At 36.6% G+C, this 16,638-nt stretch overlaps 1 protein-coding gene across 1 annotated transcript in view; it reads right to left on the bottom strand.

The window, feature by feature from the left end:
* HBS1L (HBS1-like translational GTPase) overlaps positions 1-12,208 on the bottom strand; it is a gene marked incomplete at its 5' end in the record, with an annotated part of 44,573 nt that extends 32,365 nt beyond the window's left edge. The window contains one exon of the mRNA XM_009877584.1: positions 12,076-12,208. Coding sequence (XP_009875886.1) covers positions 12,076-12,208 — 133 coding nt within the window. The remainder of the gene's footprint in view (positions 1-12,075) is intronic.
* Positions 12,209-16,638: the final 4,430 nt, after the last annotated feature.

Genomic DNA, 16,638 nt, shown 5'->3' with positions numbered 1-16,638 from the left:
GATCTAGAAGATACTGTTTGCATCCATTATTCTGTTACCAACTTTCTATATAACCACAAGCAAGCCACTTAGACCTTTGTCTACTGATTAAACAGCATCAGCCACCAATTGCATAAAAGAAAAAGGAGAGTACACTACTTTTGTGATGGTTTTGTATACAATGTCATGAGCTTGTTCCAAGTACATTTCGCGACTCACTGATTAAAACAAAATTTTTTTGCATACATTACTGAGTGTAACTACTGAGTCTAATAGTAACAACAGAAGCACAGAAAAGACAGGGTTGTCAAAAAAGCAGATTCAAAATGTCTCCCTTTCTGTATGCCATGCTACGATCTTAAATTAATTTTAAGGCCCTACAATTGTGAAAATACTCCAAATGTGGACTACATGAGACAAACAGATATGTCAGTCTGCTTAAATACAATTTCATGCTCAGAGGCATGTATCACCTGTGCGCCCACACGTATGTGGGCTTATAGTAATACCTAATACATACAAACACCATTGCACTCACTATTTCAAAATTTTGACTGTAACATATCCCAGATGACAAATTTGAAACTGCTTATATCCTTCTATTTATGTCATAAAGCTCATAAAATTCTAGCCTTTAATTAAAATACTTAATTTGCCTTAAAAACAGTAGAATTGTATTTTCCTCTCTTCAAACTTCACAGCATATAGGAAAAACAATAAGGAAATACAAAAATTTGACAAATTAAAGAGATACTCTACTGCTTTTTAAAAAATTATTGTTAGCAATTCAGCTGAACTATTTGACACCCATGAAGTCTACAAAATGCTGCAGGACATGATGGCAACTTGTAGCACAACTTAGTTATGTTTGCCACTGAGCACACTGGATCTTCAGTGCCAGTGGTAGCAAGTATTAGTATTATCGACATATTGCTGGGCACAATATCAGAAGATCGAGACTCCCAACCATATTCTAGCAGTACATACCATGACTACCAAACTTAGAACATTCCAGATTTGGTAAATTTACACAGTTCACTAATCTTTTACATTCTGCCTGCAAATAATTTGCCATGCACTCATCCCTGTAGCCCTTCATTTAAATTTCTTTGGATGCAACAGATCAGTGACAAAGTCCGCTGCACGCGCAAGGAGTTCAACACACAGATATCCCATCTTATGCAAACAGATAAAGTAACCTAGGATAACTGAGAAAGGAAAAAATGAATTATTTAGAAAAGACTCTCCCACTCTTCTATGATCTCAGAAATGTCAGCAGCCCTCCAAAGAGGACCTCTGATATCAAAGAAACACCACCTAGCTGTAATGAAAATGTCACATGAAAAACATTCAAAACAAAAATTTTACTTTTGTGTTTAAAATATACCAGATCAAAATATTAATTTTCAGGAAGAAACAGGGCATGAAGTGTTCAAGGCTATGTTGGGTGAGGTTTTGAGCAACACGGTCTAGTGGAAGGTGTCTCTGGCCACAGCAGGAAGGCTGGAACTAGAATACCTTTAAAAGGGCCCTTCCAGACAAAATCATTCTATGACTCCATACTAGTATGAACCACAATATACAAATAAATGCCACCGAACATCCACTGCACTTATGAAAACAATGCAACGGTCCAAAATAAAAGGCAAACTTGCTAAGTCACCCCCAGTGCCACAGCCATTCTAAAGATACTACTGAAAACAATTCTCCAAACAAGAGCACTTAACTTTTTTTTTTTTAAAAAAAAGGTTATTTCTTAATAGAAACCACAGTCAGGGGTTTTCCAGGTAATTTAATCTTGTTGTTATAACTATAACCTTCTTTGCAAAGTTTCAGATGGTGAGTGTGACCTTTTTTTCATGAAACTGAGAGCAGTCATTTTCACTGAAAATGGCAAAAATAAAAATGTCTACTTGCACCTGACTAGAAGAATTGTATTTTGTTTTTAAGGTTTGATACAGCAGGAGGGAGGAGGGATACAGGAGGCTAATTGAGTAACATTCCTAAGTATCTCAAACATGAGCCACTTCCCTGTGGCCCACAACGCGCAAGCGGCACAACAGCTTGCTGCCCCAAGACTGAAGTTCCAGAAACAGTTTGTTTTACTACATGCAGCTGCAATGATGGGATGTGCTGCAAGCACAGTCAGACAGGCTGACAGCCTCACCCATTACAGTTCGCTGGTACTCCTCATTTGCAAGGCTACAGGCTTGGGAAGGAGCAGCCGGAAAGCTGCCCGGCAGAAAAGGATCTGTGTGTGCTGGCTGACAGCCGGCTGAACATGAGCCAGCAGTGTGCCCAGGTGGCCAAGGCGGACAACGGCACCTGGCCTGGATCAGAAACAGTGTGGCCAGCAGGAGCAGGGCAGTGATCGTGCCCCTGTACTCAGCACTGGTGAGGCCGCACCTGGAACCCTGTGTTCAGTTTCGGGCCCATCACTACAAGAAAGACGCTGAGGTGCTGGAGTGGGTCCTGAGAAATGTGACAAAACTGGTGAAGGGTCTGAAGAACAAGTCTTCTGAGGAGCAGCTGAGGGAAATGGGATAGTCCAGAGCAGGCTGAGGGGAGATCTTATTGCTATCTACAAGTACCTGAAAGGAGGTCATAGTGAGGTGAGGGTTGGCCTAAGTAATAAGCGACAGGACAAGAGGACATGGCCTCAAGTCTTGCCAGGAGAGATTTAGACTGGATACTAGGAAGAATTTCTTTACTGAAAAAGTGATGGAGCCGTGGAATAGGTTGCCCAGGGAAGTGGTGGAGTCACCATTCCTTGCGGTGTTCAAAAAACGTGTAGATGTGGCACTTCGGGACAGGGCTTGGTGATCCTGGTGGTGTTAGGTTGACAGTTGGACTTGATGATCTTAGAGGTCTTTTCCAACCTTAATGATTTTATGGTTCTATGATTCTATGATTGGGTTTTACTTTCAAAGCTTATAGCTTTTAGCAAATTGAACTCTTTAGTCCAGTGATGTACGTGCCTAGGGCTGATTTTTTTTTAAGTTCTAGACAGAGAAACTGGAAGAGAAAAGATGAGACAGGACTATTTACCTTCAAAAATAGCACCTGAAGAAAATACTGTTTAAGCAAATTAAATCTTTCAAGCGATCCTTTCACCTTCTGAAAATCCACTCAATTTGGCCTTAGCACAGTTTGCACATACTCTTACAGCTTAATTTTTAACTAAATGCCCAAAATACTTAATCAAAATTCCATATGTAGCTGATGTGGCTATTTTTGACCAGGCTGAACTGGGTTGTGTTACCTGAGAGCAAATATTAACTCTTCTGTGGTTTCCATAGTTTCCCACTACATCTGGAGGTGTGAATCTGGCTCGGATAATCATAAAAAGTAAATAAAACTGAGGAGAGCAAGAGAAAAAAAAAACAGTAGAGCACGCAGAAATACAAGCAGATTATCAAGGACAGACAAAGGCTATAAGAATGAAAATGAGGAGAGCAGAGAAGATGAATTGATAGCTACAGTGACCGTGAAAAAATAAACAATGTTAATTAACAACCTAACTTGGGAAAAAACACGTTACGGAGAGGGAGAAAGTAAAAGGCCACATACTTGGTGACAAGTTACATGCAGAGCTAAACCTGAATTAAGGAAGCAGAAGAGGATCAGAACTAAAAATGAATGCAAACTAAGGGTGAGGAAAAAAAATCATGGCCAATGACTGGAAAATAGGTAGGAAGCTGGGAATGGCTAGATATGTTTAAGCAACAGGTATCAAAAAAGAACACATAGTTCAGCTCTAGATATAGATCATTGGTACAGTCTTTCCAGAAATGCAGGTAATTGGTCTGATTACACTCACAGTTAATATATAAGGGGAAAGAAAGGCACTGTCACTCAAGTAAAACTCTCCAGATTTCCAGTTTCACTAAGCCAACACCTCTGGTGTAAAAGAACGGAGATCTGCTGTACAGAAAGGCAGTCGGACAGACAGACGGAGGGGGATGGTAATTTCTTCTAGAGATTACAAAAACATCAGCTGCCTCCTTTTGATGTTTCTGATACGTAAACATGTTTAAAGGTCCAACAGGAATTCAAAACAATAAACCGACTTTCTCATCCATCAAGTTCTTGAAAAGAATGTCCCTGCGGTCTTTCTCATGCCTACAGCTTATAGTCAAATGGAGTAAAATCCAGTCCTTCACATGAAAGTAACTCAGTACAACTCATGCGGTAACTACTGAAACTTTATTTGTGGGAGGCGCATTACTTTGCACTCTAGCAATGCCAACGATGCCCCTTTCTCAATCTGTTACTGAAGCTACGATCTACTGTAAATACAATTTATTAGACATTTGCAGTTGTTCTGTAACAGGACCTTTACTCTCCCACACATACACAACTGTAGGTCGTTGGTGGTGTTTTCTAATTCAACGAATTTTTCTTAAATGACTGTGAATTGTCCCTCACTGAGATTTAGAAAAAGCTTGTTCTGGTATTTCTGAAGTGCAATTTCCTACCATAAATGGTCATGTAAAGAGCAGAGTCAGCACTACAGGCATGACAACCCTAAAAAGATATCCCCTTTAGCCAGTCACTTAATTGAACAGAATACACAGAGCCAATGCAAATTACCAGAATTTCTGTTAAAACCTTAGCCCAGAATGAGTATGTAAAACTGAAAGTACAATATGCACATTCTATTACAAATATATTTAATTTCCAAAAATAACAGACAGCAATTTCAGGTTTAGTGCTTAACTAATATTATAATGCCAGAGGATGGTGCTATTCGCCTGCACATCATCCAGGTAATTCAGAAACATCATGCCTTTTGCACATCGGCATTACCTACGCAACCTATGTTCCTGTTGAGGATATTGCAGGAGCGCACAACATTTTAGAAAAGAAAGCTTTCCTGAGCCACAACTTCTATTTATGCACCAAGATTACTTCAGTACAAAACAGAAGTTTAACTATAGGAATAGTGAACATGAAAAGCATACCAGCAAACTGATAGGATACAAAAAGGAAAATCATACATCTGTTCAACTCTTCCACAACCACTCTGCAAACTTTCTGCAGATACTTCACGAGGCAGCCTTCTAAAGTTGTATGAGAAAAAAATACATTTACTATACATATACTACATAAAACACTATAATGCACAATAAAGTACATTGAAGCTGCACGTAATTTCAGCATCCTAGTTTCGTAAAATTTTATTTTGCAAATTTTTAGTGCAGTGAAGACTTCAAGGTAAGATCAGCTAAAACCTTATTTAATTTAGGTTCTCCAAATTCTCAACTCTGCCACTCTGCTGGTGGCAACACAACCAGACTAGACCCCGACTGAGTCGACATATCTGTGGGAGAATTAATGATTTTTTTTTTCTTAAAAGTCACTCAAATTTGCAAGGTTTTACTTGTCCATGCATTCACTCCTTTACTTTTCTGCAAAGTTAGCCCTACGTAAGAAAAACACATTAATCTGATGCCCCTCCATGATTTCAGGGATGAGACTGCAAATTGCAATGTCACAGAACAGGGCACATTTCAGAATAGAAGATTTGTGACTTCAGAGGACCAAAGGAATAACCTAATCATGTATCAAGAATTTACCAGCTATTAAAAAAAGCAGTTCAGACACTTATGTAAAACATGATTTCAAAGAATCAGACTCAGACTCAGTATGGTTTGAAAGGAAAATAAAAAAATCAAGGTCCAGCAGTACAGCAATTACTGAAAACACCATGTGCATACATACATACACACCTCTTGCTGTAAACTGAAACACAAATGGAGCTAATAATAAAAACCAGGAATTGTTCATAAGTACAAGGGAGTCAGACTCACTGACTGACACTTGACTTTCGCATTTCTGCTGGCAAGGTAATTGTAGTTAAACAGCAAGTCCTCAGAGATGTCACTTTTTCTCCTAAAAAGACAAAGGATAAACATACTCTACTTACGTATTTTACAAAAAGTCAGCCAAAGACACCAATTTTGAAAGCTTTACCTATAAATGAAGATGAAAGGAAATGACAATGTGCATTAGAATTTCATTAAAGATGGCAGGAATGGTGGTACAGGATTGCCAAGAGAAATGGGACCGAAAACTTGGAAGAACGTTATGTGGAACAGTTCATATTTCAAGGGTTTTTACTCTGCATCCTGACAAAGATGATTTCTTGATCACCCTCACCATTCCTACCACCTCCTACTCAAGAGACAAAGACATCTTCCCAAGCCAGTAGTTAGGGCACTTCTCTGGGATCTGCTAAAACTAGGTAGGAATTCCTCACTATTACCAGCAGAAGCTGCAGATGATAGGTCTATCGACCACAGCACAGTGAATGTTCAGGGTCTTGAGAATTTGAAGGTTTGTTTTTTAAGCACTTTGGCAAGCTACACTCTTGCAATTAAAAATTATTTCCCTATGGACTACTGATAAGCTTTGGGCATGAGCCTGTTGAAAAACAACCATCTTTGTGTGAGATGTTCACTATTTGTTCATATACAGAAATCAAAGCAGACCTAGCTCACATTTTTGGTACTAACACTTAAACGCTAGCTAAATGCTACAGCCCATAACCTCAGTGGAGACTTGAATTCAGTAAGAATTACTTCAAGACATTGCTCTGTTCCCATTAAGACAGAAAATTGCTATTGAAGAAAAAGATACTAAGCTACAAAGATGAAGAACTTTTTTTACATGAACCACAAAATACAACATACCAAAGAGTACGGCAACTCTCCATATTGAAAACTACTATTAGGTACAAGAACACAAACACAAAGTTGTTGTCAACAAATTAAAACCCCTGTAATATGGTGAAAACTACTCTATTATAAATCCCAAAATGGAAGTCATTAAAAGATACTATTTTGCCCAAAGAAATTAGACACAGTAATCTTCTGAATTGTCACAGAACAACAGTCAGTGCTTCTGCTTCTTGACCACAAGCAATTTTAATAAACTGAGGAAACTGGCAAGGCAAAAAGCTGACAGTGTTTACAGAAATGGAAATAATGATGCTGGAAGGCAGGCTCCAATGAAGATGAATCCAGTAAAACACAGGGCTGACATTCTACAAGCTTGCCCACTTGGCAGAAATGGTCGTGTTCTACGCAAGGTCTCCAGCTCAGTGAATAAACAACATTTTTTACTCTAGGTGGAAAAAACGCTTCTGAAGAAATAAGACTAAGCTGTGAAATAGGAACTAGCATGTTACACACAGTAGGTGCTCTCACTTTTTAAGGCATTCTAGCAGAGCAGTGTCTGCCCGTGTGCCCCCAAGACAACTGATATTTTTTTCACAGCGAGTATTTGTAGCTGTGCACATGGATGCCTTTACTTAAGTAGCTAACTATTGTAAATAAAACTTTTAAAGAAAAACAAACACAAGATGATTGCTCACATGAACTAATAGTACAGTTGATGGATTAATGCAAAAGGTACCTCTGATAGCTAATGAGCCCAAAATATAGAACTTCCAGATCTAGCAGCTGCTATACCCCTCTTAACAAGAGTTGCATTAAAAGCTGTAGGATAGAGCAGGAGATATATTTTACACAGTTTTACAGACATAGCTCAAGGGTACTCTAACTTGAAAATCCTACCTCTTCCGCTATTCCAACTAGTCTCTTAATTTCAAAGACTTAAGAAGCTACTGGAAATATATAACCTTGTAAAAAGTTAAATAATACATTAACTGAGTTTATTTTAAAAAGCTGATTTAAAAAAGCTTAATACATACATTTAAAAGCCACCTGAAGAATTACTTTGAAGAGAAAAACGTTACACATGTTCAAATTTTTGCTATTTTTAATATATCACAAAGAAAAAAATGTTAAAGGCCAAGTTGAAAACAAAAGGCATTGAAAATGCATTGTTCTTCTTTGCACATGTAAATTAGGCAAAAAACATTTCACACAATCTGTTCAAAGGAAATTTGCTGAGTGAACATACACCTTTTACAGTACTTGTTTTACTAGGAGTAAATGTAAAATAATGAAGCAGAACACATACACTTATCAAAACCAAGGAAAATAATTAACAAGGTGCTGTTTTTCCTTTGGTGTTTTTTCCTCCTAATTTGGAGGAAAAAGACAAAAAGAGACTAACATTCATCAAGTACCTGCTCTTCCCCTCCTTAACTGTTCCAAAATTTAAGTTAAGGGCTAGTGGTTTATGCCCTTGGTTCAATTTTCCATTATTCCTCAACTACATACTAAGCAGCTGTTAAAAAGAATTTAACTGCAGGATCACAATTCTTCAACAGTAATTTCGGAAACGCTAAAGTTCTAACACTTTTCCTTATAGCCAATTCAGCCTATGTTAATTAAAAAGAAATTAGATTTATAAGTTATTTCTGTGTTCATGGGAGAGCTTATTCAATATAAATTTAAAAAAGATAACAGCATGAGAAAATACTTAAAAGTTCTTTCTTTAACTGAATTGTGCTTTCTGTGTTTTCTTACATCACGAAACCAAAGGCTATAGGAGGACCATCAAACAAGACATTTCCACAATATGCACGCAACCTACTAACTCAATGTCAAAGATCACATTTACAATATGCTATTATTTAGAAATGTGCTCTCCCTATTTTTTATATTAGATACCACTTAAAACCAGAACATCTTCCCATCAGTCTTACACCTCTCCTTAATGCTATTTGCCACTAATGGTGGAACATCAGAAAAGAAACAAAGGGAAAGTCTTTAAGTCCAGTCACACTTTTATTTTCGGTACTATGTCCATAACAATGGAGTGTATTAAGATGTGTAATTCCACACGTGACTGTTTTGTACTGGAAGAGACCTTGACTGGTCGTAAGTATTCTAGAGAACCCACATTTTGCTCTGCCTTACTACTGGGATTCAAAGCTCACCTTTTCTGATACAGTTGCCTACATTGCCAATAGCAGCTCTTGCTGGTACACTTTACAGATATTCCTGTGCTGTAAAGGGCTTTTTCCTGTATGTACCCTCTAAACTTGAGCAACTCCTGCTATGTGGGGAAAAAAGAGCACTATCTCAGTTTTGTCCTCAGTGCTACACAGATGAAAGTTCAATAGTTCACATACAAACCTACTCAAGAGTAGCTGTCTTTAAGGGAAACGACAAGTGGATTCATCCATAAGAGTACGACCACATTCTCAAAGCATTGCTTGAGATGCAAACTGTTAAATAAAGCAGCTTGAAACTACTAAGACCTACTTTGCTGCCACATAATTTTCTTCTAGTTCCTTTCTGCCAAGTTTTCTGTTGGTCTGCTCTGTAATATCAAGAGGTGCAACATACACTTTTTCTTTTTCCTTTAATTCTGACAGAAGGTATCTTTTCCTAAATAAACAGAACTAGCTTGCCACACTGCTATCTGGCCCTGTTCATATGTGGAGTACACTTAATTAAGAAAGGGCAAAAACTCAGAGGAAGCAATGAGTATTTAAAGATACAAATAACATGGAGAAAGAAAAGCTTTAGCATGCTCTGTCATTTAAATGTGTTAGTGGAAACACATTTATAGACAAAGAATCTTTGAAACCTAAGTGTGAAACTGCTAAAGATCTCTGAACCTAACTTGAAAAACAAACTGAAGCTGCATCAGTGCACTAGGTTGATCAAGTGTACTTAATTTTTCTCCAGTATTCAAACAATGTATTAGCAGCAAAAAAGGCAAACAAGTTCACACATCTATTATTAACATTTTAGAGACAAATCTTAAGCTATCCAAAAAGCCATAAAGGCAATTTTCCTGCACTACCACTGCACACCACACTATTCGTTACGCTTAGGTACAACAGATTATACACTTGAAAGACATAATTTCCTAAGAAACACATTATAGATGCTACCAGTAATAACGAACATCATTAGAAATTTAGTGAAACTAACACTAATTAGATGATTAAGCTGGCAGTATGGCTTCTAGTAGCTAACTGATATAAAACCCTTATATTAAGCTCTAATTGTACCTATCAGGGAAAAGGTTGCAAGGAGAAGTGCAGATACTGGCCAAGCTGAAGAAGCCAGGTAAAAGCAAGCTGCTTGACATATACAGCAACACACATTTGAGAAGCATTAAATACCTTAAAAAAAAAACAACTGTTCTGCAATAAAATTTAGGTTTTAAAAACTGCCCCACCTCTCAGTGTAAGAAATATATTTGCTTACAAAGTTAAGTTTTCCCTTTTGAAATTGCAGAATGTTTTACATTATCTGCATTACTTATCTACGCTTGCATTATCGATATAATTTCTCTATTTCACATTTTCCTATCAACATCTTTGATGCCAATCTGAATTCCAGAGTTATCAACGTTGAACTTGTTTAATTAAGTCTACTAAAAATGGAGAATGAACATAGTCATAATCTGAATAAGGAGACCTCTATCTGGAAAATAACACCCTATGCATAGATATGATGTGAAACACAGCACTGGAGGCTCTACTCCTCATTGCATCATGAAGAGTCATGTATCCGAGCTGAGAAGTAAAACTGAATATAGTAAAATATAAACTGTAGTTTTAAATAAGCTTTGCAAGATTTATCAGATGCAGATGAAAGTTAGAAAGAGTCTGAAGCAATGCATTTCCTTCTCCTGTGACTCTAGAGAGCAATTTGCATGGACTGAAGTTCATCGCTTAACATTTTCCCCTTCTTTGATGCAGTGAGAGTAGTCAGACACTTCACATTTTACAGTAGTGCCTGCAAGCACACAGATAGCATCCAAAACCTTAAAGCTGTATACATACGTTCTCTGAAAAATAGCGTTAAAAGCATACCATTCAAGTAACATTTCTGCCTCAAACAATGTTTGCTTAAAAACTTCAAGTAGCACTTTTCCTCCGTTTTTCAACTTACTCATAGTACTTGGTGTATACACACTTTTATTATCTTGCCTAGTTGACAATCGAAGTTAGTAATTTTCCAGTTTATGTGGTTCAGCAATAAGGAAAGGGAGAACACTAAAAATAGGAAAATGTGATTCTAAAACCACAAAAAGTGGTAACAAGGACTCAGACAAGGAGTACCCAAAATAACTTCAACTCATATTTTGGAATTAATTAGATACAAAATTTCCATTTGGGCTTAGATTTCACATGCAGGAAAAATAAGGAAGAACTTAAGTGACAACCAGTCAAAGCTCCTCCATGTCTCCGCCAACTGGGGATCATAGCTTCTACAACGGTATTTTCCGTATTAAAGTTACCTAGTTTTCCAAGATTTTCCATTTTAAACATGAATTCTACCAGGGATTCTGACAGTAGGCTTTTAAGTTTAATAGCCATTTCAAGTGTCACACGTATAACAGAAGAGAGGAACCCGGATTTTATGCATTTGTAACTGTCTGCTCTGGAGACAGAAATACTAGTTTTATGAAAGAATACTGAAGCTGAGACGATGAAAAGCACACAGTATTTTGTCACCCAAGAACAAACCAGTTCAGGTGCAAATAGAGGCACACAAGTAGTGGGTGGGTGGCATTTCTGTTGGTATATGTGTGGCATAATATGCTACACTATGCAACCAATATGTTGAATCACAGAAAAAAAAAAAGAAAAAACCCACTATGATACTGCAGAAATAAATCCAGAGATAAAGTAGGTATTGATAACACGAATTTCACTGGGAAGGAACAATAGTATTTGTAGCAAAAGATTCAGAATACATAGACATGATAAAATAATTTTGTGTTTTAAGCTTGCATTTTTGCACCTTCCTGACTTTCACCTTTTAACTTCACCTCTGAATTTTTACATGTGTTTCCTATTAGCATTCAAGCTCCTTTTCATCAGTAACCAACATATTTTTAACTGTTTCTTTTGCTCCCACAAGTTCATGGGAGCTCCTACAAGTTTTGCTCCTACAAGTCTTACTAGTTTCTAACACTGAAATGCATTGGTTTACAACTGCAAAACACTACTGTCTCAGCCTTCCCAAGAGCTTTGCTTTGAATATTCAAGTGCAAACTTGAGGCAGGACTTAAGTGTTTAAATTGACATGCAACAGCATTACCACAGCATTCATCCTTAAAACTTAACAGGATTTAAAAAAAATGTGACTCCAGCCATGCCTTCCTGGCGCTCCAGTAATCAGATCTGAGAATACCGCAAGCTCTTCACTTTACCTTCTAAAGCCAACGAGAAAACCAAGTGATGGTTGATCTTTACCACAACTTGAAAGGACTCATAGAAGGCCACTATAAGAACAAGCGGAGACTGCTTCCCCGGCATCTCTGGTTCTTCTGGAATTTCAAAGTTCTAAAAAGGACATAGTGATTCTTAGTATTGTCTAAGCTCACTTAGCTTCCAAGCAAAACACTCAACTTTCATATACAATATAGTCAACAACGAAAATGATTGACTTTGTATTAGTTTACACTTTGCCCAAAAGAAGAAAAACAAACTAGGACCATAAAAGAAAAAGCCTGGAGTGTCACTTTTTCCAGTGTAGGTGTACAGTATGTATGAGGAGAATCTCAAAAAGTATTTCAAAGGATTCTAAAAAGCTTTTCATTGCTGGTGACACATTTTTCCCTGAAATAAGCCACTTCCTTTCTAAAACCCACGCAGTACCTCAGTGTCAAGAATCAGAAACTTCTCAAAGTCTGTGTATATATTTTTCTTACACAAAACACAGAAGTCTTAGATCCTCATTACTTTCCACTATATCACCAGTCATGTCTGATTTCAAACATTTCCATTCAGTGAAGAACACATTCTTTTTGTCACTGACTGAATATACGCCACATATGAGCATCAGTAAGTGCAAGAGGCTCTCATCACCACAGCAGGCACTTCAGAAGTGTCACACTACTGAAAACTTAGCAGAGCCAACTAAAGTCGGTGACAAAAATCTCATCTGAGCTACCGGCGTATAAATAAAGGATTTTCAAATGTGTGAAATCAAAGTATTAGAGTCTACTATAATAAATGGAAGTAAAACCTGGGGGATTCTAAGGTAATGAAAATATATTGTACATCACCATTAAACTTGAGAATGTCTGTTCCTCCAGGATTTGTTTGGAATTCTACCTATAAATCAAGTCCAAAAGTATCAGTTTGTTTGTTTGTTTTCATTTAAGACTCCTAACTTCACTTATAGTAGTTATATATTAAATATATTATATATTAAAGCACAATAATCTTCACTGTGACACTTTGCACTAGGAAGAAGCAGTACTATGGTGCCATCTGTAGCATAAAACGACAGAAGATGAGCAAGTATTTGTCCACAGACTGAGAAAGGCCCATCGTTCCAAACCAGAAATAAACCTTGCTGCATTAAATTAACAGAAAAAGCTAATTGTATTAAGCCACACTGTGGTGATGTTTATGCATGATGTTTATTTGTTACTGGTATAAAGCAAAAATGAAGAAAGACATTTATACAGGAGAGGCAAAAAAGGGAATTTGAGAAAACTGAAAGATAAACAACGTTAACAAGATGCAAGCTAAGCACTTACTAACTTTAGTTGTGGCATGTATTCCTCAAACTGCTCACTCTACTTTAACAGATACATCAAAAACCTGAAAATATGAAGTATTAATAAAAATCTTAAATCCAAAATAAATGCCCATCAAGAAATAACCTGCTTCTCTATTAACAGCTAAAAGCACAGTATCATAGTGCAGTATTTAGAAAGCCAGACTTAAGCCTGTGCTCTATTCCTGTATTATATGGCATATCATGAGTAAGGCTTTTCAATTTCCTGTGCCTTTCTCTCAGTTTTGACTCTTTACTGTGAAGCTCATTTCTTATTAAATATTTATATATATGTCCCTATAAAGGCCCTGTTCTTGGTGCTATTTCTGGGAAATTACCATAAAACAAAATAGCCAGTGGCCCCACAAAGATAAACTATGGGAAAGGCTTCATTCAAAAAGGACTAGATTCCCTGCTACCTCAACAACAATCAAACTAAACATGATCAGTTCACAGTAGCTTTTATTTCCGGAAAGGCTGCACATTTACAGACACCTGACCTCCTTCTTGCTCACACATCACTAAAATCAAAAATCTCAAGTGTCATAAAGTGGTTAACAATTCCGTTAATGGTGTCTGAAGTGGAATAGAATCTAGCTCATTCACCAGTATCTGTATTTGTTCTGCAATAACAACACAGGCAGAAAGAAATGAAAAAATGTAGTTTAGCTAGAAAAAAGCAAGCAAAAATGAAATGAATATGCACAGAATACAGATCCTTCTGACTAAGAGGGTACCATGATTACATAAATACTTTTTAAGAAATTTGAACTTTAAGAAAGCTTTCTCAGAGAATCCACAAATATCTGCTACATTTCATGAAACAAAAGTCCTTGCTTCTCTTGACCACAGTGAATGAAAACATTACAACAGTGCGTTTCCAATTGCAATCTCTAAATATGCACTTGGTGAGACAGAAGCAAAAGATGCCTGAGAAATGCTACATATATCAAGAACATATGTCACCAGTTAAAAAGGAAACTATATTAAAAATTTCATTCTTTGATTTTATGGACAAAAAGACTCAAAATAACCAAACAAAATATTAAAATTACATCACTTTTCCACAGCTATCGCCTCCATACACTGACATAACGATGAGTAACTACTTCACAAGCAACTCTTCTCTAAAAATCTTCATATTCTCAGTATAAAAAGATAAGACAATTTTTACTGTCTTCGTAAGTCTGTAATTCTTTAATTGTTCATGAGTTCTCTTTCAAACTCCATCATTTTAATCTCCGAAGACTACAACCTCTTTACAGGTTCTAGCCATCTTCTGGTCATTTTATATTATTCTATGATTCTATTACCAGAAAGTTGTAGAGAGGGGCAGTGGGTTTTTAAAGCAATCCTTCCAAAGCTAATTATCCAAATCAATTACATAACTAACGAGTCATTTTTAAATGTAAAGTGTCTATAAGCAGATAAAGAACACTTCCATGACAACACAGATCAGAAACCCATGAACCATTTAGTGAGAATCATTCATCTCAACCATCACCTAAAATCACAAACTGCAGTTAGCTTTTGGCAGAAATGTATACTTCAATAAACAGTCTGCATAAAGGAGCACCTGGCTGGATAGGACAGCAGTACCAAAACAGAGACCCATACTCACTGAACCGCACTAAGACAGCAATCGGGGAAGAATAGCTTGCTTTGACAAATAAATCACCTTTGACTTCCATTTTTGTTTTATCACAGTTTTCCAGTACAGACTAAACACACACAAAAAACCCTCACATTTCTCTTACTTCCCTACAGAAAATCCCGTAAACTCAAAACCATTAGCAGACACAGAAATATAGCTAACTAGGACTAATGACATTTCCTCATCATCTAAACAGAAGTTTGGACACAGCAAATTGAAGATAAAACCTACTTAAAAGTTCATCAGCTGCCTACACTTCACACAAACCAAAAAAAGGATAGAAAACTTATCCATAAATATTCAACTCAATTTCCAAAGAAATAAAAAAAGCAGAGAAGTATCCCCTTTCAGCACTTCAGGAAGTTTATTTTTATGCAGGAATTACAACGTGATGAAATTTTTGCTTTTTTTTTTTCTTCCATCCACAATTCATAATCAACTTTTAATACAAAAATGTTTTAAGAACTTTGAAAAGCTGAACACTTAGAGATGTGAACAATTGTGCGTATAACCCTAAACTACTGCCCTTGTACAAAGGCACTGTAATGAACTATATACATTTCATAAAGCCAACCTATAACCTATCTTTCTACTGAAAATCGTATCTGAATGATATTAGATGAAACAGAGCAACACACAAAATTGCAAAGACTACCTCACTGCACCAGTTAGTCTCTTATAAATACGATTTTGAATATTATTGTGCAACAGTTCCAGAAATTCATGTAGCTTGCTGCCTCTGAAGTTTAAGATCCGAAGAATTGTCTGAACAATTCACTGAGAAATTACTCATACAGTTATTGCTGAATAAAAAGTAAAAACCAGGTACGTGAAGTTTTAATCCTATGGTTGCTTTTTTAAAATTTGAAGCTAAGGCTCTTAACACTGTAATCTTTTCTCAGAACAAAGGTGTTTCTCTTGTAATTAAAATACAGTTAAATATAAGTACATTAAACTACATCCCAAAGGGTACAAAGCATCAGTGGTTTTTGATATCCCAATGGGGGCTGTTGTTTTTCTACTCTTCTCATACTTCAACTTTCAGTTTACCCTGGTCTTCCAAAACAAGTTCAGGTAGAAATTAGCTAGAAAAAGGAAATCTAGAACAGGAAAATAGAATGGGTATTTAGAGACATTTTAATAAATCAGCTGGAGTAGCTCTAATTTCTACTGCAACAAAGATCTTGAAAACTAACCTCAGATAGTTGCGTTTTTCTTATTTCACTTATCCCCCTTTCTTCTTAACATCCAAATAATGTTCAAAAAATGCTATCAAAATGATCTCAAAAAAAAAAAATTTACAAACTCATTTTTAACCAAAAAGCAAACTGGAACCTCAGTATGGTATCTGGAGACACACTAATACATGCCATTTTTTGCCTTACTTTCTCCAGAGGAATCTTCCATGAAATTAATTATGCCCACGCAAACCTAGACAAGAACTGGAGCCTGTTTCGACAGTAGATAGAGTCATTACAGAACTCTGAATCACAACTATTTGTATCAGGTAAATTAACAAGACATTTTAATTGAGTCTTTCCTTTAAGAATA

Source organism: Apaloderma vittatum, unplaced genomic scaffold (genome assembly GCF_000703405.1).
Source record: "Apaloderma vittatum isolate BGI_N311 unplaced genomic scaffold, ASM70340v1 scaffold7661, whole genome shotgun sequence".
NCBI classification, from domain to species: domain Eukaryota; kingdom Metazoa; phylum Chordata; class Aves; order Trogoniformes; family Trogonidae; genus Apaloderma; species Apaloderma vittatum.
Note: the sequence above shows the minus strand (reverse complement) of the source record. Positions and strands in the feature narration are given on the sequence as shown.